Genomic DNA, 27740 nt, shown 5'->3' on the forward strand with positions numbered 1-27740 from the left:
CAAGCTCGAGGTAATTAGGGGTCAGTGATGTGCAGAGAGACAACAACTTGCAAAACTTTTTTGCCCTTTTCTATAGCGCATTTTGTTTTTTAACAGTTGCATGTTGACTATTTTTGTCTGTTTTAAATGAAAGGACCTGAACCGTTAATGATCCTTAGAAAATTTGGTTTCATGCAGAATGAAAATCACTACATGGTCTGCTCTGTAGTCACATCATTTGTTGGCAACAGTGATATAAACTGAAGTGTAGTGGATGGTGCTTGTTGTGGTTACATAAGGAGTTTTTTCAGCGTTAATGATAAATATCTGATTTGTCAGATTCGAATCGGCTTTTTCTCAACTTTGATTCGTCTGTGAGTGAGAAGTAATGATGGCAAGCTTTTGCTTTGAGGACTTTGAATGTTGTCAAGGCTAAGATTCATAGGAATTGTACAGAAATAAATGCTGCCAGACAGAAAAACCGCCGTCTACAGACCATATCAGTTCACCTTTTTATAAAACAAATACCAACATTTTCGAAATTGAAAACCAAACATCTATGGAAAGAATGAGAATGTATACAGCCTTGGTATTTAGGTGACATTTGTTAAAATGTAGCAGAAGCTGTCGAGTGTGAGCTGATACAGTAACTGTTTGTGTGGAACTAAAGCTGTCCTTGTGACAAGTAATCTCCCTTTTCGTTTCCCTCTGCCGTGTTGTTGATCAGTGCTCTGCTACTGAAAAGATAGCTATGATTATGAGCTGTCAAATACCAATTACCGGTAATTCAAGTCCCCAGTTAGTGGTGGATGAGACAGTCACTCAACTCCAACGCCTTCCTCTTCTCTTCTAATTCACATGACCTTTGATGAATTGTATTTTTTTCATTCATGAAAGTCATGAGGAGATTTTAATGGCTGCTGACGTGCTATACAGTGGATCAAAATGACTGATATCACACACTGTTGTCTAGGGCTGCCACGATTGGTTGACTAGTCACGATTACGTCAACTATCAAAATCGTCGGCGACTGATTTAATAGTCGACGCATCGTTTGAAGGTTTGTAAGATCACAAAAGACGCAGGAATAAGTAGTAGGATTTAAGAGTGTAATAACGGACTGAAACAGAAGATGGCAGCACTGCATGTACAAGGATGCCAGCTGCCGTTAAACCCAGAAGAAGAAGAAGAAGCTGTGTCCCAGAATTCATAGCGCAGCCCAGCTCAGTTTACAACAATGGCAGCAGCTAGTTAGTTTTAATATTACTCGTATTATTCTTTCTGGGTCACAAAATAAACGTTTAACATATTTTCAGGCGAGAATGTAGCTGTGTAAACCTCAAATATCTGCTCAGTTTATCAAGACACCACATATTTTCAAAAGCGCTTTTCGGAGACGTCTGTTACCCACTAGCTCGATAGCTAGCCGGGGGCAAGGCTCACTAGAGCCCGTGAGAACACCGGACTCCCGGCAAATCGTTTTCAAACCCACTGCCGTCTTTCACTACTCAGGTTAAATATATATAAGTCACTTAAATAACTTAAAAATGTTATTGTTTGGCTTTTTTTTAGTATTTTATTTGTTCCTGAGTAAATCGGTTTGGCTGAGATTAAAGTTATAGTTTTTATACAGCTGAATAAACGTCAAGACGACAACTGATTATCAGAAGTGTGAGATGCTCGAGAATATACTCCGGTGTCCGTTATATTTTAGATAGCAAGGAGTTTATTAAACTTCACCGAAACAATCTGAAAATTTCATTAAAATTTAATAAACTATCATCTTGTCTTTATTTTTAGTTAGCACATACCGTAAACACTTAAAGCTGTAAGCTAATGATAGTTATATAAGAGCAGATGCATGCTGGTGCAATAAGCTGTACTCCAATGGATGCATGATCTGATTAGTCGACTAATCGCAAAAATAATCTGTGACTAGTCGACTATCAAAATAATCGTTTGTGGCAGCCCTACTGTTGTCCTGTTCTAACTTCAGACTCTGCGACTAAATATAAGCAATAATAATGTGATGCTTTCAAGACCCCAACCCTGTTATCAGCCAATTACACGACCACTTACATGAAGGATTATAACTTATCCATCCATTTTCTTCCACTTATCCGGGGCCGGGTCGCGGGGGCAGCAGCCCAAGCAGAGAAGCTCAAACCAGTCCAGAACACCCAGGTGCTCCCAGGCCAGCCGAGAGATCTAATCTCTCCAGCATGTCCTGGGTCTAACCCGGGGCCTTCTCCCCATGGGACATGCCCAGAACACCTCACCCAGGAGGCATCCTTGTCAGATGCCCGAACTGCCTCAACTGGCTCCTTTCGACGTGGAGGAGCAGCGGCTCTACTCTGAGCCCCTCCCGAACGCCCGAACTTCTCACCCTAGCTCTAAGGGAGAGGCCAGCCACCCTTTGGAGGAAGCTCATTTCCGCTGCTTGTATCCGCGATCTCATTCTTTCCGTCACTACCCAGAGCTTGTGACCATTGTTGAGGGTAGGGGCGTAGATCGACCGGGAAATAATGTCTTCACCACAACAGACTGGTACAGCATCGCATCACTGCGGCCACCCCACCAATCCGTCTCTCGATCTCCTGCTCCCTTTTCCCGACATCTTAAACAATACGCTGTGATACTTAAACTCCTCCACAAGGGCAGGAACTCGTCCCTGACCCAGAGTGGGCACTCCACCCTTTTCAAGATGAGGACCATGGCCTCAGATTTATAACTAAACTCACCTTCATTAGTCTAAAGCCCATCTTTGGTGTCTCACATAGGTGTACTGGCTCACCTTGTCACTGCTGCCTTCCTCTCCATCGTTCGCCTCTTACTCCTCCTTCGTCTAAAAATGTATTTTCCATTGTAACCGAAGCTCTTATATAAAATTCCAATAATGCCATGAGCAATGCTGAGTGAGGAAACTGTGATTAAACCTTCATTGCATGAATCTTTCATTTTCCATCTCTCGTTAGCAGCACAGTTACAGTATATTTGTGACGATATTGGCAGCCTACAGCTCAGTTTATGCTTGATCGCTCAACGCTTTCGACAGCTGTCTCTCGACAAAGAAGGTATGTTGCACCTCCACCTACATTCATACCCGAGTGACAAAAGCTGGAGGATAGAGATATGATTAAGCGAAGTGATCGCGCATTTAACACCACGTACCTGGGGGCTCTGCCAAGACAGATGTTGTTTGGCTCGTGAATGAGCACAGAAAAGAAACAGAAACGAAACAGGCAATTTTATATTATATGAATCAGCGATGTAGAAGAATACTTATTTCAAGACTCCAGACCTGTTATGGACGGAAGTCTATAAATTAGTGCCTTGTTAGGTAAAGTGCTACTTTTGTTTCTGAACTACTCAGTGGGGGAAAGAAGTCTTCAGCTAAAGTTTGAAGTATGGAGTCTATGAAAAAGTGAAAGGTACTTCTAGTCAGTTTTATTCAGTTTGGATAGAGGCCTTTCTTCTTAGTCCTTTGATCGCAGAGAAACAGGCCATAAAAAATGAAAACAGAGTATAAAACACTAATAAGAGAACTGAAAGTGAAAATACTCAGTTGTTTTAAACTATAACAGTGAGAAATAAGCAGGGGGACACAAAAAACATTTGTAAATCATACACTGAAAATCAGGGTTGGGCAACTCCAGGCCTCGAGGGTCGGTGTCCTGCAGGTTTAAGATATCACCCTGGGTCAGCACACCTGAATCAAACGATTAGTTCATTACCAGGCCTCTGGAGAACTTCAAGACATGTTGAGGAGGTAATTTAGCCATTTGAATCAGCTGTGTTGGATCAAGGACACATCTAAAACCTGCAGGACACCGGCCCTTGCGGTGTTGGACACCCCTGCTGTAAATAAAAGATGGATGTAGCTACTTTAACACCACCCACTGGTTTTCAAACTCAAAGTTTAAATATAAACTGTAGCATTTTGGACACCACCGTGTTGATTTCTTGGTATCAGGAGGAGAGGGTTAAGTGTTGTTATCAGCTAATGCTAAGATTAGTTTGCAGGTTCCATCCATAGACTGATTCCACACACGACACATGGACACCTGTTAATTAGTGCCAAGTAACATATAAAGAAACATAAAATACTAGAATTTCTCTCACAAAACTGAAGCACGTGCTGCTACTATTATTAATCACACAGTGAGCCACATTATTAGACACATAATTCCTTTAAAAATGCAAAGTGACTCGAATTAGGTGAAACGTAACAAACAGCTAGAGGCTATATCTGCCTCAATCACCATCAGCCTCTCAGTCTAAGGAGCCGTGACCTAAAAATAATTTTAAAGCCTTCTTGGTATAAAGGGTTAAATTGGCTCCTGGGACCAAAGCTGTCCTTTTACACAAAGGTGTCAATGTGATTATTTCGTCTGTAAAGCTGCTTCTATAGGGATTTACCTCCTTTAGAAGCAGCCATGAATGAAAATGCACTTTTTGGCATTTGCTTCATTTTTCATCCCTCAAGGTTTTTGCTTGGTAAAAGTAGTAATCTGGATTTTCTGCAAAATTACAGCAAATGGTACAGCTTGGGAGGAAAATAACCTCTACTGATTGTTACCTTGGTCAGCCATAAATATATCCCCTGCTGCCAACAATTTGTGATTTAGTCACAAAGGGAAAAATACAGCTATGGATTCATAATGTACCGCTGATATGTTTAAAGTCATTCTCCATGCAGAAGCCTGAGCTTTTCAAATGCATCCATTCTTTCACTTTTATCAGCTGACAGCTGCTGGCAATCAACCAGATAAAAGCTGACATAGCTGACATCATGACAGGCTGACAGAAAACTCCAAAACAAAACAGCTGTGGTTCATTGCCTTCTATAAGCATGTGATTTGGATGTTAATGTGGATGACTGAGCACCCCATCAGCATATTCCTCACGTTCTTCCTGCATGCCTGTCTACATGGGGAATCTCCACATAAACAGGCAAATGCCACAAGCCTCTAAATGTCAATTAACTGTGATTCATCTCCCTGGTGCTTTGAGAGAGACGCAGAATGTGGCTGTTCACCTACACCTTCCCTTTTTGACTTTCTGTTTGTGTTTAGCTGTTGCTCCAATCCACAGTGACTTCCAGTAGGAATAAGCTACAAACTGTGGGATCACTGGGGTTGCAAGCTGGAGAGGATTAAAAAGATAAGAATTATTGTGGTGCACTGACACCAATTTCCTTGATAGCGGGACAAACATTTGTACGTTATGCTTCCAGAAAACAATACAATTAGGCATAAGCAATGATGACACTTGATTTCACAGGGCTGAGTGTTTTCTGTAAGCAACTTACTTTAGCAACCTTTAAAGTTTGTTTCAATAAAGCTGAAGAAAAATAAAATATATACATACTTGGACTGTTCATTGAGAGCTTTCCCCAGTTTTAGGCGATAGAAGAGCAGGCTCCTGATCTTTTCAGATTGCTTTTATTTAATAAAAATTCTATTTGATTTTTTTTTAAAAATCAAAACTTCTCTTTCTTGGCTATTAGCTGAGGTCTTTTGAGCCTCACCCATCTGCATCTTTAAAGATTTAAAGACTGTTGGAGATGCAGTGGCCTAGAAGTTGGGGTGAGTGTGGCATGGCCCAAAACGCCCTCGGCAGCTGAGAACCTACTTCATGTCCCGATGGGCCTGACATTTGCTGCATGGCACTCCCCTGCTCTCATTCCCCACATTTCCCATCTGCAGTACTTGCATTCAACATGTTAATTACAACTATTCAATAAAGGCAGTTACTGATTGCAATGTCTCTATGCACCAGAACTACTAAAAGCAAATAACAGAAAACAACTCAAGTAGAATTTTGACTTTTTTTCTTCTTTTTTGGGGAGTTAAAGCCTTCACCCAATATCCAAGTATGCAATTACACCTTTTTATTACTTTTTCTTCTTCTTTTTCATTTGGGTTTCTTCCTTTAGGAGTCAAAACATTAGATCATCCGCCTCCGCCTTTATCACCCCAGCTTTCTGCATGTATTCCTTCACTGTTTCCATAAACCTCTGAGGTCTTTCCCTTCTCCTCTTGTCTTTCAGCTGCATATTCAACATTCTTTGTCCAGTGTATCCGCTGAGACTTGTTAGACACTTCTCTGCACATGTCCAAGCCATCTCAGCCTCGCCTCTCTAACTTTGTCTCCAAGCCATTCATGCAAACGTGCTCAAACAAACAGACTCACAAATAACTTAACATCTTCAACTGGGCCACCTCCAGCTCCACCTCCTCTCTTTTTTTAGTGCCAGTGTTTCCAAACCACATATCATAGCAGGCCTCATTTTGGAAACCTCCCCTTCCTCTCTTTCTGCTATCCTTGCTGCTGTCCCACCCCTGACACTAATGTCCACCCACTCCCCCCCTGCCTCTGCCGTCCTCTCCTGTGTGCCGTCCGTTTGCTTATGATGGTTGACCACAGGTCGCTGTTACCCATCTCCCCTATTCTGTCTTGCTTCTGCTGACTTTCATTCCTCTTCACTCCAGAGCACACCTCCACCTCTCTGCACTCTCAGTACATATCACAGTGTTGTCTACCTTACTACTTACCATGAACCAGGAAGCTGCTGTGGAACTATTTTTTACCTTTCACTCTCACCTAGTGTTTGATAGTCACGTCTCGGTTTCTTTTGCTATCACTACATTTCCAGAGATACCATAATCCTGCTGATAGAACTGATAGAACCAGTATTTAGTGTTTTCTTAACATAATTTACCCACTTTTTTTTAAATCTTTTGAGACTGATTTCATGTTTGACAACAACTTTTGTGAGCTTTCATTTTTTTTTCATGCAAGTCTTCTGTAGCTTAGATGATATTTTTCCACACGATGTATTATATTTGCACACATAGCCTATACACTGCAGCAAAGAAGTATCAGCTTGGATGGTTAACCTCAAAACAAGCTGCAACTTTGCTGCAGCTGAGATCACGCTGGTCTGTATGTACGGTCAGAATGAAAACTTTCTCACCCTCTCACTCGTCTCATCTCAGGGAGCCAGTAGGTTCGGTCTCCATCTGACTCTGAGAAAATGAATCATCTGTGGTGTCATCTCATGCTCTCTGCTCCCTTATTTTACTTTTCAAGGATTTAGCTTTTTCTCCTCGTGTCGCTTTTTGACCATTTTTAAAACTTCCCCTCTCTCCGGTTTTCTTTATTTCCTCCTCCAGTCTACTCCTCCACCTCTCTCAGCTTCAGACATTCCTTTAGTCGCTTTTCCTCGTTTATTCCGTAATATTTATTCCCCTAAATAAATGTTTCTACCATCCTTCTCAAAGCTCCTTTCATATTCTTCCTGACATCGTTTTCTTTCACTGTTTAGCTCTTTTAACCTCAATACACCTCATTTTCCTTCACCATCATCCCCTCTTCCTCTCTTTTCTCCCTGTTTCTGTTTATTATATTTTTCCCCGTGCGTCACAGAAGAGATTTCATTGACCACTATGAATAACCCAAACATTTATGTGGTTCATGGCTTTGGTGAGACCATCTGGTGTGTCTGTGTATTTCTGCATTTTGGTTTCTTTATGAATAGTGGGAGTTGTGTGTTGATGTGTTTAATTAAGTGAAATTAATCCGCGTTTTTGTTTATGAGAAAAGAAAAAAGCAAATGTGAACAAAAATGACATCGAAAGAGAAGCAAATGGGGAAAACAGATTCAAACTCTGTTTTCGTTGTTGTCGGGTTGTGTAAAAACTTAATTTATTTTATTTGCATGTCTATATGTGTGTGTGTCTGTGTGTGTGAGTGTGTTGGACCCACAGTAGGAATGGATAAATGGTTTGACAGCCCGTTGTCTCCCTTGGGGTAAAAAGTGTGCTTCAGTGACTCAGTCAGTCTTATCTGCACTCACATTACAGTGAGATGCTGTGATTTATGCGCACACTCTGACGTACAACGATCACACATGCACACATCAGTCCTGCGCTGTAAAGCATGCATATGACTTCACACACAAAATCCACTCCCGCACACATGGTTGGACACGCGGATGCGCGCATGCTGTAAATCCAAAACAACCCAAGACCTCCTGCAGCACACAACCTTCACACTTCTTTTGTTAGTGTGACTGCGTTTTACAGCTGATTTTCGGGCTAAATCCCGGCCAGCCCATTCACCTCCATGGTGCAGAATGTAACATATTGTCCTAATCAATCCCTCACACACTAAGAGGCTTTTTCCAAACACACCCGAGGCTAGCTAGCGGTTATAGCTAGCGGTTAGTGAGTGCTTATCCCCTTTTTCTTGTGGTGAGAGTAAGAGGCCGGCTCCCCACAAGAATTTTATCTTTACAGGCACAGAAGCTGGCTGAGAGGGCAGAGACTAAGGGGAGGTAGACAAGAAAGGCCTTGGTAGGATTTGATCCCGGGTCAGCAGGGGATCTGGAGCTTGAATGAGTGAAAGCAGCAGGTCAAGTAAAAAACAAGAAAAAGAAAGAGAAAAGCTTCATTAAGTTACTCCAAATGAGTGTTTGATGGCTCACTGTGAAAAACAACATTTTGACTGCAAAGCATGAACATTTGGACACGCTTAAAATGTCACTCCCAGTCTCATATGATTGTTTATGGATGTTGCCAAACATTTTGAGCTGCTGGATTTGGCCCAGATTGTATTAAGAAAGGATTACAAGTTCTCTGATCCTTTGTCTTTTCATTTTTCTTTCTTATTCTGGTTAAGCCATTTTCTGTCTTTCTCCCTCTGTTGGCTACAAGAATTACAAGTTCATTAAAGTCCTTCAATTTTAAGAAATTTATACAGCAAGTGAATATTTTCTCACTAGGGGGAAAACAACACAACAAAGAGTCTACATGCAGTTTAAAGCAATGTTCTGAGGAGCACTTTTTTAAACCTGCTGTTTTGCAGAATGTGTCTAGCTCAGGGTTTCCTGCACTTCTGTTGCAAGCCTGAAATGCATTTTCTGCAACATCAGTTCTGTTTGGCAGATCAATCTGAAATTCAGTGGACGTCCGGCTCTCCTGTGGAGAGTATTTGAACAAAGAAACCTGATACATGGGTAGGAACACCAATTCTTGTTGGCAAGAAAATAGCGTATCACAGCAGCACAGTGACATTTTGTTACAAATTGATAAAAAGGGATAAAGTATAGGTTTGAAAGGAGGTCTGGCAGCTGCATAGAGCTGAGTCAGTCAATTACAGAATGACGGATGAATGTTAAAAAACTAATTCCTCTTGTCCAGTTTAAACTCTGTGTTCTGACACAGCCTGCGGGTCAACAGGTGGCACACAGTGTTGAGGCATTGCTTGGCTGTTAGCATATGTGTTTGATCTCTGTTTAAGTTTGATCGCAGAGGGCGGCTCTATAGGCTTGTTCTCATTAAACCTGTGCTGGCCTTGTTGACCTTCTCTGCTCCCTCAACACTTTTCACTTCAGCTTGAAAGGAAAAGTTACAGGTGCCTTCCTTTGAATTGCAAACAGATGAAAGGCAAAGTAACCAACCGTGTTCCTAGAGGCTCGCCCCCTAGCGATGTCTCCTGGTAGACAAGCTTTACTGTAATGAGGAGGACCCAGGTGAAGGAAGCCTCTGCCTGAGGCTTTTTTACCAAAGACTAATGATTCTGAATTTTTATTTCTTTCTCTTTAAGGAGCTTGTCTCTTTTCTCTCATGGTCTCCTGTTCGTTTAATCCTCTTTCTCGCTCTGTTTTGAGTATAGTTCTCTAAATTATCTATAATGAATGAAGGAGGTTGATCCTTCACAATCATGGCAAACAAAACGTGGGAGGGGAAAATATCAGTCACAGCAAGTGCATTTAATTAAAAGCCCACTGAAAATGCTTTCCTCTCAGATTCTTACCTCTTTTAGTCCCTGTTTGTTCAACTTCCTCTTTTAAATTTATTACAAAGAAATATGATGATATGAATGATTGCATAATCTCTCTTCTCCTTTCTCTTTCTTCTGCTTTCAGAAATTGGGGCTCCAAAAGTGCAAGTTGCGGAGGAGCTGGAGGCGTATCCCACAGAGTCTGTTGAGCTCAGCTGCCAATTTAACGATGGAGGCGGTCTGACCAAGCTCACACAGGTTAGCAGATGAAAGACAACATTGTTAATAATTCCAGAAGTGCTGAGATTCAGAGCTTAAAAGTAAGGCGTGCACTGTAGCCTAATGGACACGCTTATTTAGGGGTCAAATGGCCAGTCTCTCCTCCATGATCTGTTCATTCGACCGGTAACATAAAGACATGCCAATAAGGAAACTCATGGTAAAAGTTTCCAAGAAACTGAACAGTTTAAAAATAAATAGATACAAAAAGTTATCTAGACTGTCTCCGGTAGGAAGACTCAGGTGGCAAAACAAGAGAGACGATAAAAGGAGGAAATAGTTTCTAAGAGAACATAAGTAAGGGTAATTGCCACATGGCATCTGATGTCAAATTGTTATTCTAAACAACCTTTTAAAGAGGAAGGGGCTTCTTGAGCTTAAGGCTGTCTAGCAGTGGTCTCAGAGGATGAGAGGCAATATCTAAACCACATCTCAGGAGAGGAAACAAGGCCAAAGCCATAACAGCATTTCAAAGAGGATGATGAGAAAGAAAAACATTTGTACTGACATATCCAAGTCTTAGATTTATGGCAAAAAGAGAGGGTTGTGAGGAGGCGAAGAGGAAAAAAGAGCGATAGTGTAGTGTGAGTGCAACAAGGTGGTGGGAATAAAGGGTTGAAACGACATTATACAGGTGGATCTGGGTTGGGAATCCCACTACTGCTACCTTGCGACTGAAAACCAGTGCCTTAGTGTGTACAACACTGCCACAGTATAATTTTGGTATCATTTAGAGAATCAGTGGCGGTAAGGGAACCGAACATTTTTGTGATGTTGACAGCGTGACATGAAACGAGATGTGAAAAGCTGGAAATGCCCTGACACACAAAATGTCCCTAAACGCGACACGCTGTGATTTAAAAGTTAGGTTTCATGTTGATTAATGATATCCGGGCTGTCAAGCAGCTGGATCGCTTGGATGCAGAGACCAAGCTCCCACCTGGTGTTACTGGTGATTTGCTGTGAAGTGCTGTGATCGGGCACTTGCTCCGGATACAAAGCGCTCTTACCGAGAAGAAGTTGCACTTCTCGATACTCCATCCTCACATCTTGGAAATGGATTCACACTGCAGCAGAATAATGACCCAAACACACATCAAAGGTTCGCAAGCACTTAAGACCAAAGACCAAGGAGTCCTCAGCTCCACTGAATCTTTTTAATCTCATTTGAAGACTGAGAGAGCCAAACATTCCTGACACCATGAGAACCATTCGAACGAACGTCAGATCAAGCTGAGATAATGTGGGTTATCAGATTTTGCATAAAACTGTGGAGCCGATGCGGCTCGAGAAGTGCTGTCAAAAGGGGGGCAAAGCAAATACAGATATAATCTAAAATTTATGTAAATTTTGTAGAGATTCACTCAAAGCTGGTTTTATCATTTGGCATGAATATTCTTGAGATAAATTGGGAGCTAATGCAAAATAGAAGAATGTTTTGGATCCCACTGTACATCCTAAGATGTCTTATTATTTATTGCTGCGTGCATGTTGTAAAGCATGAATAAATTGATAAGGCTTCCATCCATCTCCATATGATTTTATGCTTGGCAGACATGGAGAAATAAAAACAAGTGCAGGAATGAAGATGTACAGTGAGCCTGCTACTTATACATCCACTAAAGCTGCTGTTGTTCTGTTGTGGTACTTGCAAACAAACTGTAATCAGTGTTGTAACAAAGCCCTGCACAAACCGCTGAAAGCTAAACATGTGAAACATCATCTTTTTTTAGCTGCTTGAAGCTTTGTTGACACAGAATCAGAATATATAATATAAAAGTCCGCAGTAGTCGAATATGTACATTTTCAGCAGCCTGAGTAATGGTTTGCTAATTGAACAAATAAAAATCATCAACGCGACAGAGAGGAGGGGATCAAAGCTTTGTCAAGTTTTCCAGCTGCAGATATGAAGAAACCATTCTTGTGCTATGAGGTTTATATTCCTCATGGACCACAATAATGGACCTCAGCCTCCTGCCAGAGGGGAGTGACTCCAAAAGTTTATATGTGGGGTGCGAGGGGTCAGCAACAATCTTTCATGCTCGACTCGGTGTCCTGCAGGCATACAGGTCTTGTAGAGAAGGCAGATTGCAGCCAATCACCTTCTCACCAAAACTGATGACACGCTGCAGTCAGCCTTTGTCCTTGGCAGTGACAGCAGCGTACCAGATGGTGATGGAGGAGCAGAAGTACACCATCAATGAACTCAGCTGGTTGAGTTTCTGCTGCAGGAAGTACTTCCTCTGCTGTGCTTTCTTGATGAGGGAGCTGATGTTTGGCTCCCGCATGAAGGCCTGTGAGATTATGGTTGCCAGAAAGGGGAAAGACCTCACAGCGTCTATGCACTAGGCAGTCAATTCAGACCTCATCGATGGCTGATTGGCCCATTTATTAAAGGCATAATGATTTCTAGATGTCATCCCCGCCTCTTTTTCTCCCCATCACCTTGTCTGACACACTATCCCTCCAACAAAGGCACAAAATTCCCCAAAAATTAACCTTACAAAAATGTTTGGCATAGCATTGCAGAGCACAGACTGGGATTTTCTGTACTTGAAATAAGAAAACGGTGCACATTTTTAGAAACTCTCTTGTTAAAGACACTCACTGCGTTGCTCTTATTTGTAAACACAAAAATAGTTGTTGTTGTTGTGTCGAGAATGAAAGGTTGGAGCTTAAGAGAGAAATTCAAATGTTACCTAGTTCCTGATCTGACGCACACAGACACAAACAGGTTTTTTTAAAATCTATATTCTTTTAGTCATTGTTGTTTCTATTACTGGTTCTACTTTACTGTTTGTTTTGTGCTGTTAGTTTAAACCAAACTTGGGACAAGGTCTGCAAATGAGCTGTGTGGGTTAGATTTCACTTAAATGTAACAACATTTATAGACACTGTTACTGATAAAAACAAATGCATACATAGATGCACACATAAGCCAAACTCTGTGTGGAGTTGGTCTGCTGATTAGGCTTTTAGAGGTTTTATTATTGGATGCAGTTGGCAACAAAGAGCACCGTTACTTTCAGCCTTTCAAAAATGAAATGATCCTCATGTAGAAACAATTAATTCACCACATATGTAAGTTTTTTTCCAATTAGAATTCACATTTAAACTAGAAATGTACATTTTTAAATGATATTTTGGCAGTTTGCATCCATCTCAGAAAGATGGAAGCAGCTATTCAAGTTCCAACAAACACTAAGCCGCCAGTTTGCCACTCCACAGAAAACAGGCAAGGTTACTGACATACATGTGAGCTGAAAAAGATTCAACATGTTAAAACTGATACTTTGGAGCTGATGGAAAGTTAACAGTGTCTGTTTTCCCTGCTAGCAGTCTATCTTTGAACACATCCTCGACCACTGTGTCTACTCAGCATGAGATTGTAAATAAATTACCAGCAATCTCAGCTCGAACAATGCTGTCTCTTTCTATTATGCAGTTACTTCCCTGCAACAAACTCCTGCAGTTTGTCAGCAACAATCAGAAGCGTGATGTGGGACTTTAACTAATCAGCGATAAGTAACTTACGATTACTGGGCGGTGTTAGCTCTTTGCTTTTTTTCTGTCGTAATTTTAGCTCGTTTAATTCCAACTTGGTCTACAGAAGAGAACTGCTCGAGGACACACGGCGTAAAATTAGCTCAGCTGACTATTTGGATGTCAATTTATCTCATCAAGTCCCAGTTGAGCTCGTATCTGACGCCACCTGAACGGTTCAGATGTCATTTTCAACGCCGAGCAGAATAAGCAAAGTGCTACGAGCTGTTTACGAGTTCAATTTGATTCTGTGTGATCTGTCTGAGTTGTGTATGAAATCAATAGGTAATTTGTTCACAAGTAAAATCTAAAAATGCAGACGGGCTAAAATGCCCTCTGTGATATTTTCTCTTCAATCAGCAGAGAATCATCCTCTAATTTGCAATGACATCTGGGTTACAATCCATCATCCTTTTCACAACCTTCAACCTCCTCTGCTTGCTCTCTTCCTTCCATCCTACATGTCATACATTTAATAGATGTTTGCTAAATGTGTATTGATGAACTTTATTCCCTTTGCTCCCTGGTGTACCAGTTTAGCGAGCAGTTTGTTATTGGCTGTCACTTTGAAAATTGCAGAGAAAAATAAAATCAATTTGGTTTACCATCACAGCGTTCTCCCTCGTGGAAGTGTCTCTCACAGGCCAGATATCGATATCTTTCGCATATTAGAAATCTCTAAGATGATCCTTTTTTAAAAAAAAATTGTGTTTGTTTAAAAAAAGCAGCGGGGTCTTTGAGCGAGCGCCTGCAAGTCTAACAGACATTTAATTTAATCTTGCAGCAGATTCTCGGCTTCTCACTCAGACAACTTTAATTGTACTCAACGTTTTGCTGCTATAAGCCAAATGATTTCATGTTACAGGGACAGCAGTTTGCAATATGTATTCAGAGAAATGTCAAAAATGTTGGCATCCATAAATATTCATGCATGCCTTCTGGTTTACAAACAAACTGTCAGTGTATTAAGGGAAGACGCCGAACAACAGGAAGTTGGTAATTGTTGTCTGAACTGCTGATTTTTTTTTCACTACTTACCGACATGGTCAACAGTTGGACCTGTGGCTGCAAACACAGCTCAGTGAGGCTGTTTTAAAACTCTTAAAACCCAAAATGCTACAGTTTATAATAGACTTTTCTTAGTCTGCCAAAGACCCGATGAACATAATTTTAGATTCGGTGTGAATCTAATTAAGTGCAATAAATTCTATTAAAATAACACAAAAGACGATTCTTTAAAAATGATTACTGGTATCCCAGCTTCAAAGTAATCAGTTACTGTAGGAACAAAAGGAACTTCTAGTATTCAATTTGGCTAACTATAATGGGGACAATTTACTGCACATGTAGAACACTACGGCATACGTTAATCCGTGGCAACATTATTAATCTCCTGGTTACAGCCCTCCAGTGTCAGTATTTAAAGACCTCCTCATTAGATGATTGAAAGAGCTGCTGACTGCTTAAGAACCTTGTTAGGATGATGTGAGTCAAAAGTTAGTCTGCTGCACGAATTTATCTTCTTTAATGAGCTATAGTTGTGTACCATAAAAATAAAAGCAATGAAAAGAATAATCGGGCAAACTGTAACCGCTGCCGTTTATAAATTCTTGATTCTTATCAGGTGTCCTGGATATGGGAACCCTCTGACGGGCACAGGGACAACATTGCTGTGTACCACCCGGTGTATGGACAGAGTTTCCCTAATGTGGCCTTCAAGGACCGCGTTGTGTTCCTTCACAACAGTCTGGAGAACCCATCCATCAGGATTTCTAACCTGAGAATGTCCGATGCCGGTCGCTATACCTGCGAGTACGCCACCTATCCTACTGGAAATGAACAAGGGACAACCACCCTCATCATGCTTTGTAAGTGTCCACACAAGATTGCATAAAATCGTTTTCTCCCTCTGATAAAAGCTGCAGGCATTTATACGTTTCAGACACAGCTAAATACGAAGGGTTAAAGCGCATTAAGGTCAGCACTATTTACACTTTTCTGCAAAGGAGAGCTGCGCATAAAACAAGCTTTCAAAAGATGTTCTGCTACATCAGCCTTGACAAGTGCCTTCCCAGCCATCTGCTTATCACAGCTTTCTGAAAAAAACAAGTTCCCACTGGATCCAGAGTCTAAGAAGAAGCAGTTTAAAGCAGCTGACGAGTATTCTCAGGGGTAGATGCTGGTTACACATGGACTGAAAAACAAGAGTGACCGCCAAAAAAGATTCTGTGGCTCTACAGATAATGGCCTTTATGTGTACAAACACTGTTAATTTCTGAGAAGTGGTTGATGAGAGTTGATCAGTACGAAGTCTGCAAGATCCAATAAATGAGTTGTTTATTCTAAGGCTCAGTTTGAGACTTGAGTATGTGCAGTACTTTTCATGTTGTGCTTGTATTTATTTAAACAAAGTTTTGTAGTAAGTTTGAAGCATTGCTGATATGTTGTTATTTTGTTACGTAAATTGAGAAAACAAGTAGTTGATTTTTATATTCATACTTCTGATGATCTGGACTTTTCTCAAGAAATGGACAAGATTACTTTGATTTTTGATTGTTAATGCCAGGTTTAATTACTTAAAAACATGTGTAATGTTATTATTACATGATTGTTAAGCTGTAATTAGCCAGTTTCAGTCTCTTCTTGTGTAAACTTTCTAATATGGAGGCATATGTGCCAAAGCTGTGCGCGATATGGGACTGTGGTGGGGTTGATATGCTGTGCCAAGATCACTGTTCCTACCTCGGGGCATTTAGAGACATATGCTGAGAGTATAGTTCTTTTTTAATTTCTCGTTGAAAATCACAGTTTAGTTCATAATAAGTCAGTTTTTTTGTTCACTTTTATACTGAATTTTTTCTTGTACATATGCTATATTTTTAAGTAGTTTAACAATGATACAGCTTTATGTAATTTTGCCTCTGTGTCTACACCGTCACACTGGCTATTAAATCAAACAATGAAAATGACATTGCACACTTTCAGCTTTAATTCAAGGCATTCAACCATTGTATAGGAATTAAAGCAATTTTTATATATTTTTCCCTGATACTCAGGTATTCAGAGTAACTGATAAGCAGGTTCATGGCCAGGTAGGAACTGAACAGAGAAAAGATCTGGAGTTTATTTCAAGCTTTGAACTTGTATTTGGTATTTTTTCACTGGAATCTACAACATTAGGTTTTAAGAGATGTCAGTGTAAGCTGCAAAACCTCGATCAGAGAGATAGCAAAAACCGCATGCTTTCAAACTGATGGTAAAGCACTAAAAGGTTTCTGTTGAAAGTATTATTATCTTTTGAATCACCTTAGTTTATCCAATTACTTTTGAGTCTCTGAAAATGGCAGCCTTTGTATAAAAAATTTATTTAATTTCACTACTCTTAGCACTTCATGCAATTCTCCTTATCAGCGCCTCAAATTGAAGCAGAAAGTCTGCATGTCCCTTGTGAAACATCTTAACTGGTTTAGAATCCAGTCCAACTGGTTTAGAACTTTGCTTGTGAGCAAGAAAAATGACAAAGTGTTACAGAGTGTATGCAAAAGGAACTTTGTGATGGTGACGCAGATACTGAGAGCAGATACAGCAGAGAAATCCTGCAAAGGGTCTGCTCTGTACAGCTGTTTGTGTTTGTTATGGGGCTGTGTGTGGACATGAGATGTTCAGCTGTTGCTTTTGTTGCTTGGTGCTTTTGTTGGCTTGCTTACTCAACTTTGTCTGGACGATTAGTATTTCAGCATGAAACAAGTTCAAAACATGCTCTGCCCTGATAACTTATCAACAGACTCTGATTCTGTGCATAAACACAACATCAGCATCCTCTGCTATCAAACTCTTAACACCATTGAAAATGCAAAAAGCAGTTTAATTGTTCAATTCAGCGCTAAGTTTAATTTTCCTTCGTGTTTGGATCAGATGAATGGAAAAGGAAAATTAAAAAAACAAAACAAAAAACTGTCTTTGGTTAGCATGAGATTTTACAGGGAAATGGAGATTCAGATTCAGAGGACAGACTTAGATCAGCGGTACGAGTTGCAGCAGCGATGATGACACATCCCTCGTTGACATAGTTAAGGTACTAACCCTATTGTCACGGTGCATGTTAAAACATGGCCCTTGTTCTGACAGTCAAATATGGCCTATGCATATGCATGTGTGATTACCATAGTTTTTAGATCAGCGTGACTTTAACTCTCTTCACAGCACTTCATAACGTCAGTGTCCACTGCAGCTCAACGTTTAATCAGCCTTGAAATCAGCAGAATTTGTGTAAATCCACAGCTTCTGTGAGAATCATCACATTCTTTACTTTTCCTCATATCAAAGTAAGTTAGTTATATTTGTCTGCACATTCATGGGTGGACAAAAAGCAGAAGCAGAAAACCGCTAATAAAACACACCTTTAATCGTGTTATTTTGCCAAGATATCCCCCAAAAAAGGTTTGCTTTGCACCACCTGCGCAACCACTTACAGCCAAGAATGTGAAACCTGAAGGAATGCTCGCGTTACCTCAGCGTCTTGATTTCTGAAAGTGAGTGGAAGTTTAGTTGCTTCTAACAGGGGACACATCCTGTTTGTAATCGTAGACAGCTGGTGTTATTCATCCACCCACATGTCCTCCCATTTGCACTCCGCTTACAAAGGAATCAGATGCTGCTGTCTTTCTCTTTCAGTTAACGGCACTGAGGAGGCTTCATGCCTGAATGTGAATAACAACAGTTCCCTTGATTGTTTTGTAGTGCCATAAAAATATGGCCTACATCAGTGCTTGTACAATAAAGATCTCATACATTTAGCACTGCTGTCATAATGGGAGCAGGAAAAGGGAATGAGCTAAGATGACAGACTTTGAACTGAAACATTACATTTACTAATTAAAACGTCTGTCTGGTAAATTTGCCCATCACTCGTTGATCCTTTTAAGCTACAGCATATCTTGAGTGCTTTTCTTTTGCGCAAAGTGTGAGTTTTAGTTGTGCTTAGCAGTCCTGTTTCAAAGAGTTTCTTGAAACTGAACTGGAGTGGCGACACAGTGTAGGCTTCAAATGCTGGCCCCTGATCTGCAACATTAAAACAGCACACAGACTTTATGCAAGGCGCTGTAAAAGGCGACTGTACAATAAACTGCATTACACTACCTCATTATAGAAGCAGCAGCTATAATGGTTCATGGTTTTACACTGCCTTTCATGTGTTTATGCATTTTACTCAGTTGTTTTATGAGAAAACCTTTGCAAAACAATACAAAATCCGTCCTGGAACCTTCCCTCACAGAAAACAGAGGAGATACAGAACTTGGCTGTCTTGCAGAGAAAACATGGAAAGATATTCTGGCTTACTTGCAGATGGATGTGGGCTAATCCTCCTAAACTACTGCTTCTGCTGGCGCAAAGCAGAGCTAGACTGGGAAATACCTGCTGGAAAGCTCACTGACTCGCCTTTTGTCTGGAGCTGTGGCGTGCCAGGCTCTCTGGGACAGAGTCCATGTAAAATGCACTTGGAAAACAAAGTGCCTCAAAGTCCCTGGAAAACTGTCATATTTTACCTTATGGGATATATAGAATCCATATGAGCCAATCAGATTAGATCTTATTGAATCCGCAGCTACTGCCAGCCAATCATATTACATTTTATTTGATATAGAACCACCAGCACTCCAATTATATCACAACTTATTTAAGTGTGAATACATAATCCTGACAGCCAATTGTATTATAACTTATTGGATGCAGTGGCATAGCCAGCCAATCTTATTACCACTTATTGTGGTGTGAATAAAGAATCACTCAATTGGCAGTGAATTATATCATATTGTCCTGGATGGGGACCATATGAAATGGATGGTAGACAGTTATACTGCATCTTATCAGATGTAGTATAGCCAGTAGGACAGAAATACAATTGCAGGTGAGACGCAAATGTAGTAGTCTGTGAAACTTTGAGGAGGGAGTTTTGGTCCAAAGGTTAAAACAATGGACCAGAGACTGGAGGGCCACTGGCCTGAATCCATGAGCAATGGAGTGAAATTGGCAGAAGTTACAGATTTTCAACAGCCAGCAATGATTAAGCGGTGACCTGAATGAATGGATCTAGCTAAGTTTTTCTTAACTTAGTACCTGAAGACTAGAAATCTCTAGAAAATGTCAACATAACATGTACACCACACTGCACGAATGCAATAAATAAGCAGTAAAATCGGAGTGATTTGAGTTGACTTTAGTTGCAAGAGTCGTAAATCCAATGATAATATATGATGTAACCACCCATGCCTTTTAAGGTTTATTTGTAGCAACAGTTTACTTTCTGTTTATTTTAAGCACTTGGCAGGTACTCTGTTCCAAAACATCTTGGAGAACTTGCCCCAGTGCTTCTGTGAGTTTAGGCTCACTTAATTGCTTCTGTTATTTCATGTAATCCCAGATTGACTGGATGGATGATGTGGAGATCAGATTTCTGTGGGGGCCATACCATCTGTTGAAAAACTCCTTGTTCCATGGTGCTGGTGCATACTGTATTTTAGTGCTGTGTGTATTGAAATGTGGTACTGCTAAGTTACTACTAGGTGATCTTGGGTATATCATTTATTTTTGTATTTTCAGTGTTAAATAAATGCAAAGTCTTTAAGTTGTGAGCTGCAAAATGAGGGCGTTCAATTATAATACTGAATATTGTTTAGCAAACATAACTTTTTGTTGATTTCCTTTGGATCTTTAATTAAAGCGATGTTTCTTTTAATATGCTAAATTACATATCACTGTTTTGAAAAACAAGTATTGTGACAGCCACAGCATTATACTCTCACCTAAGGAACCAAACCTGCCTGTGGGCTTTGGGTTTTTGGCAGAGCTGGTGACTGGAAACATGCTTTCGCTAACGATATCTACATGTTATTAGCTGTTTAATAATATAATCAAGTAATGGGCCCAAAGTCCTGCCAGTTTAATTATCTGTTTTTATGATACTTGCTAATGCAAGCAATCCTAGTTAGCTTAGCCCAGTGTCTTAGTTAGCTATTTGTTTAAAAACATTTGAAAAAGTTGGTGGAATTATAAAAAAGAGAGAAATATCATGACTTGCTACAGTTTTAACTGTTCAGCTCATAGCCGCCTTTTCCTTTGTTTTTGTGGTAACCACTCATCATTCTTTGTTAATGACATCAACCGTTCCCTCGGCGTCTTTCTTTCTCTCCTCGCAGCAAGAGAGAGTAGCAATAAAACCACCAATGTATTTGTTTGTGCCACACAGTACATGTCCTCTGGGTTTGTTCACATCGATTGGTCTTAAGTTTTCTGGCAGAAATCCTGTAAAGACTTGTTATCTATTTCTATAATTTATTAAATGTTGCAGATAAAATACTTCCAGTCTAATACTCTGACTTCTACGCTGCCCTGTATGAATTTTCTCTTCAGAACCTTTTTTAGTTTGAACAAATATAGCCAAATTACTCCAATGCAGCATGGCATTTTCTGACTTAGGTGTAGTGCTACATTGTTTAACACCTTTTCAAGTTGCTGGTAAGAAACAGAGAGCTGAGTTGAGAAAGAGCCAGGAGCAGAGACTCATATCTATATTCATATAGATATTAATAGAGCAAGACCTAATTAAAAAAACAGATATGTAGTTACTGCACATCTAACTAATTTTAACTAAGATTTTCTTAAATAAGAAAATCGAAATAATCTAACAACGTACTTATTAGACCAACTGTCATAATTAGAAACAATAAGAAAACACAGATATTTTAGAAATCTGTCAAACACATGTATAAAACTGAAAACTGTAATTTTATTTATTGGGTAACTAAAAACATAAACAAATTAAACAAATCACTAAAATTAAACTAACTACACAAATACGAGCTGGCACACTGAATAAGCCACGTTTTTCTGCTCGGGAATAAAATATTCTTTAACTAACTTTCAAACACTGGCTATAGAAACATAAAAAATATTTTCTTAATTACTCGTAATGTAACAATTTGGTTTTTAAATATCAAACACAGTGCCCTTAATAACTCCAGCAGTCGCTACAATTTCATTTGTAAATTTATTGCAGCTTTATTCTACTTTAACTCTGCAAATCAGATGTCTGTGAGGCACTTCTTCAGCTGAAGTTTTTGTTTTTTTTATTCAAAAATGAGTATTTGACTTATTATTTCAAGTGATACTAAGAAAATGACTAAATTAGCCTGGTCACCCTCAGCTTTGTTTGTCTCAGGCATCCTTTTGTAGAGTATTATGACCTCAATAGATCCACGCAGCTGCGTGGTGGCCAGCAGCAGTGTTGGGCAGCTCCCAGGTGAAAAGACAAAGTAAAGCAAACCTTTGCTGGATGAATAAAGGTTAAAGAGAGAGTTTAGTCTGTTTGGGCTACAGGGACAGTGCTCATTTCATGTTCAGTGTATTTATGTATTTGTTTTTTTCCAGAATCTGTTAATTAAACTGAAATTTTGATGTGTTTATATAATATAGCCCATATAAAACAAGCACACAGGCAGCTTCTGAATGCCAAGTTTGTCAGTCAGCATACACCATAACAAATATTGCAATGTAGCAACAAATTGTATGAAATGGAACAGTATCCATTCTCCTATTTCTGAGTTGTTACCTGACATGGGAGGGTAAAATAAAAGGGAGAAATGCTGCTGAGTTTACAATTGGCCTCGAGGAGAAACAATGAATCAGTCAAAATGCTGTTAAATGCAGTCGAACACAGTCTTGAAATGTGATGCCTCAAGGTGCTTTTAGATTTTGCTTTCAGAGGCAAAAGTGAGCTGAGCTTAGAAGTCAAAGTTAGCTGTTTTCTGCTTTCACTGTTTGCATAACAATACCGACTCTGGAAATTATTTATTTATTTGTTTCATTCATGGCACTTAGCCAGTGCTCTCAAGCTTAAATTAGCTAAATTAGTCTCATGCTTAAATTAATGCATTTTGTCAACATTTAGAACAGCCAATAATGAGTTGTCAAAACATCACAAACAGCAGAATAATTGGAGGTTAAATTATTCTTGTGTTGCTTGAATATTCATGTATTGTTAAAGTTGAGCTGAGGTAGAGAACTTAACAGAATTTTTTCCCCAACACTGACTGGAAATATTCAGCAGCAGTGTGGCAAGGCAAGGTGTTTACAAACCTGGGCAGCCGATGAGACATGAATTCCAAAAATTTAACAAGTTCCAGAAGCCTTTATTGATTTCCGGCTAATTTATGCAGCAGAGTAGAAAATAAAAAATTACATCACTTGTCTGCCCTTCATCAGGGCACGGCACTGAATAAATCTGTTTTTAAAGAAGGAGACACAAAGGAAACTTGGATACCACCAGGCAGTGCTGCTCAATATGTTCTCCTGGCTCTGTTTCTGTGTTATTTTGTTATAGTAGCTTATATTAAAAATCTCCATTGGAAGTGGTTAAAAGGCTAAAAAGCTGCAGTTAAGCGTCACATGCATAAAAGTGGTCAGATCAACTAGCGAACGCGGTGTGGAGTCTCAAGCTACATGCTACAGTCACACTAAAGACTGCAGCACAACCAAAGTTGTTGTAACAATGTGCAATGATATTACCATCTCATTGCCTTTGAAATAGTTGCTTCAAACATGGCAATTATATGCGTTCTGTTGTGTCTTTGATAAATCAGCGGAAATTTCTGATGCACAAAATCACATTTACTGCTTAAAATTTGGAGTTCATCCAGAACCTCGTAGATCTGAAACATAAGCTCAGACATTCCTCTATGAATAACGTGGTAGTTGCGGTAAGTGTTTTATTTAACTGCAAAATGCTATATATTCAGCAAGCTTGCTTTTATTTTGAAAAATAACCAGAATCCAGCAAGTTGCCAGCCAGCTGAGTAGACTGTCCGATTGCAAAGAGTTGCATCACAGACAAGTTGCACTCAGTCACTGACTCCGATTGATTGCAGTGTGCTGGCAATCTCTCATGCATTCATAAATTAGACAGCGGTTTTTTGCAAAACTTTACCGAGAGTCACTGTTTGGAGGCAGGTTACCTCCTGTCAGGTAACTGACAGTCGCCTTATGGTTGAAAATGGTCACCCAGAGGTTGAGGTTTAGTTGAGTTGGTCACCACAACTATTGGCAACCAGTTGCCAAATGTAAAGAATCACCAATACAGTCATGTGGCAACCACCTGTTTTTCCTACTCTTATAGAGGATGTTGTCCTGCTTTTACTGTGGTGTGACTGACACATTGGGTACATAGTGCTGTCTGCTGTTGTAAAATATGAAGATTGGATATAGTAATTTTCATATGTGAACTTCTGAAAGTTTTTAGAGAATTAGATTAGGACAGGTTCCATAACCATCGTGGTTTCAAAGATGTATGAAGTATAAACTATGTACATAAAACCACTTCTAATCTGATCTACACAATTTGAATATTACTCTCATAATCAAACTGTTATGGTTCCATACGTATGTTTCTATGGTGGAATCTTCAATCTCCAAATATAAGCAGTAATATAGGTCAGTACTTGGCTTCACTAATTTGCTTTCTGGTGCTTGGTTGGTTTCAACACAAGCTCTGCCACTATGACAGATGTCAGCTGTCTTACCCGAATGCCACCTTAATTCAGCAACAGTTGGCTTCACACTCTCAAATCTTTGCGTTTGGCAGATAGCCCCATCGTGTTTATGATTCAGTCTGGCAACCTTCCAGTGAGAGGCCTTCTTCTGTGAAGAGACAATCTTAGAGAAGTCATGGGTTCAAGTTAGGGTAGGTGTCATCCCTGCCGAACAGTGATGAGAATCTCTATCGGTACAGTGACGGCTTCACAACAAATCTTTATATAAAGGAAGGCGAGAAAATGGTCTCTTCTGAAAATGTGTTGCTCTGAAATCTAATTGTTTCTAGAGGGCAAATAAATTTGCTGCTTTGGGAGAGTTTAGAAAAGTTTTTAACTGCAATGCTTTTGTTATGATTACCAAAGTCTTTGGTCAAAACACGAATTAAAATGCAATTGGAACACTTAAAATGAAGCATGTGGGGAGTATGATGCGTTCACCTTTTGAACACATTTCTTTCTAAGTGCTTGGTTTTATAAACCAAACACCTCATGCAGTTAACTGTGTTTGGAAACATTATTTTAATGCATTTTTCCTTTCTCCCTGTCAATTTCCGACATTCAGCCTTTTGATATTACCGCCGGGGGGTGGTGACGTGTTCGGAGGTCTGTGATAAGGATGGGTGTTGGGGCTGCAGCGTTTGTTAACTCTGTTAGCATGGCTTCCCGCTTGCCTTCTAATTGCTCTGTACTCGCCTCAGACTGATGTGAGGAGTAGCAACAGGCTCAATTGAATGCAGTGTCACGAAACACATCAGGGACGGATACTCCTGACTCGTCTAAACTGCTAGATCAATCCGAACCCCTTTCTGCCATCCTGCTTTACTCTCTGCCCGGTCAGTCTCTTTCTGTCTCTTTCCTCTGTTGGCTTCTGTTTCCTCCAGTTTCTCCCTCACCTCTCTTGTCTCACTTTATCTCTGCTCGTTTTCCCTTCCTTTTGTTTCTTCTTCTATATGATTTTCAGGTTTCAGAAAAAAATGTGCAAGTATGTAATATGTGATGCTAATTTTGGCTTACGTTAGATTTTCTTGTTATTAAATTTGAAGTCAATTAAAATAAACCTGTCAAAGCTAACAGACTCATCTGTATGATGATTAAGACTACAAAGTGTCATAATAGTGTGTGAATGCGAGAGTGAATGAATAGTGGCATTGTAAAGCGCTTTGGGTGCCTTGAAAAGCGCTATATAAATCCAGTCCATTATTATTATTATTATTATTATTATTAATAAGAGTAGAGAAATATAAGAAGAAGAATCTAAATGAGTGTCTGTCTGTCTACCATAAAAAAAACTCCAGATAATTGAGCTATCTACGCTTGAAACAAGTACCAATCTGCATAGTAGCATGGAGCCTTGATGTGTAATTATGTTGTTATGACTGACTTTAAGGGCTGGAACATAAGGAGGGAGGTGAAACTGGATTAGATGCTAAGGATGATAGACAGACAGAGCTGGCCTCAGTCAATCATCAGTGAGCAGCTAGAACAGAAACGTAGAGGAGAAAGAAAGTTATAACGGCACACAACCGTGTTCTCGTCAAAGAGGTGATGCAGGCCTTACGACACAAAGGCAGTCCAAAAGAGAGGCAGGGAGTGTTCCCCCATTCCCCCAGTGCCCCCTGACCAAATCTAATTGGCTTCCCTCGGTGGCCCTCAACAAAGCCACTGGACTGGAGTTAATCTGAGAATCCCCACCATCGTTATGAGAGCCTGGATAGGACCAGAAGGAATGCAACAGTTCAGTTACTCATGTCCTTTACTGAGGTTTAATGTACTTGTCATTGAGTTAAATATTTTTATGTTACCCTGCTTTCAGCTTTTACTCTGTTTTATTTCGGATGCAATTATTGCACTTTAGATTTTTTTGCAGATGAACTCCCTTAATATATGTAGGTAATTAAAATCATCAACAACTGCAACATAACAGATATACAGATCAAAAAATCCATATTATGAGACAAGAATATTATGTACATGAATCTGGAAAGTGTCATTCTGCATATTGACTATATTTATTTTGGATAGTTTAAATATATATGAATTATACTGTGCATTATTAAGCTGCTTAAGTACTTAAGTTTTAATTAAGTTAAAAGTCTAAACACTTTGCAAAACAATTATCCAACACAGAATTATGTTTAAAATCTCGTGCAACAGAACTTTTCACATAATAAATCTGTAATGACACACAAGGCTGCACATGAGCATGTTCATGGTCTCCCCTTTTGGCACCCATTTAAAAAATCTTGGAAATGCCCAGAGGCAGCAGCAAGATAATGATGTCTAATTAGCAGTGATTGACAGGCTCGTTTAAAGAAAGTGAGTTCATTCATTTTTTCCAAAATACGTGGTCCTTGAGGTTGAAGTGGGCACTGCAAGCATAGCCAGCAGATACTGTACCTTGTAACCAAGAGTAAGTAAATGGAAACAACAATGCTTCTGTGTTCAGCTGCTAGTGGAAGCATTTGTCCATAAATGATTCCAGATACATATTTTTATTCTATAGTTTAACCTGCAAACAAATCTGTTTTTGTTCTTCAAGACTGGTGGTTCACCAAATTCCATTTAAGATTCTGGATGCTACATAAAATGCTTTAATTTGAGGGGATTTATTTCAAAATTGAAAGAAATGCACATTAGATGCAATCCTCCTCACAGTTACACACTACCCACACTGCTAGGTTTCATGAGTACTTGGACAGTAGCCCACTAGACATTTCTTTGGCTGCTCTGTGCTATTTTAAATGTAACACTCGTCGTGAACAAGTTGATTGACAGTAGTCATTTTGACTGAAGCAGTGTTGTCTATCCATATGTAAGTGAGGCATTGAGCAGAATTAAAGAAAAAAAATGAGATTAACAAAAGCAAAAACAGAGACAAAGGTAGTGGGTTTGCCAGAATCTGCTGGTTATGCTCCAGCACCGCAAATGTGCACAGGATAGTTAGGAAGTGACAGCCAATCTGGTATTTACATGGAGCACAGCATGTCCAGAATGCTCTCCATGATTTAGGTGGACATGTTCCCTTGTCAGTGATAATGACAGTTTCTGGTTAAAACCTCAGAGGATTCTGGTGGACTAGAAACTAATAAAACTGACATCTTCATTGAAGGCATATTTATTCACAGCTAGTTTAATGTAATAACCATGATTACATTTCAAACTAGTTTGTAAAGAGGCAGAAAAGGAGGAAAAATATCTAACTGTTCAACTACTGATGCTGTGCATTCTAGATTCTTACTTTACACCCAAAGTTTAAACTTTGAGAAAGAACATGAAATAAAGTGGGGAAAAAATAGAAAAAATAGACTTACTATGTATTTTCTTTTTAAGGTCAGCGCCGTCAGACTGCTCGCTGTCATTACATACATGTCATAGGAGCTGAATTTAATGTGAAACATTGTGCTGGACTTTATACCTGTGAACAAATCAAAGTGTGATGTGAATTTATACAACTTCATTATTATTTTAAGTGCTGGTCTTACCAGGTTCTGAAATTAACACCTTTAATGGGTGCATTAAAAAAAATTAAAATTAAGTATTAATGGAAAGCATTTACCACTGTTG

General features: G+C 39.6%; 1 protein-coding gene across 3 annotated transcripts in view; it reads left to right on the top strand.

Annotated features, from left to right (window-relative positions):
- The window catches only part of pvrl2l (PVR cell adhesion molecule related 2 like), a 324556-nt gene that overhangs the window by 114500 nt on the left and 182316 nt on the right, over nt 1-27740 (top strand). For all 3 annotated transcript variants that reach the window (XM_004572648.6, XM_076878934.1, XM_004572649.6), the window contains exons 2-3: nt 9914-10026; nt 15215-15458. In XM_004572648.6, coding sequence (XP_004572705.1) covers nt 9914-10026; nt 15215-15458 — 357 coding nt within the window. The remainder of the gene's footprint in view (nt 1-9913; nt 10027-15214; nt 15459-27740) is intronic.

The sequence above is a fragment of the Maylandia zebra genome, linkage group LG22 (genome assembly GCF_041146795.1).
Source record: "Maylandia zebra isolate NMK-2024a linkage group LG22, Mzebra_GT3a, whole genome shotgun sequence".
Taxonomy (NCBI): Eukaryota; Metazoa; Chordata; class Actinopteri; order Cichliformes; family Cichlidae; genus Maylandia; species Maylandia zebra.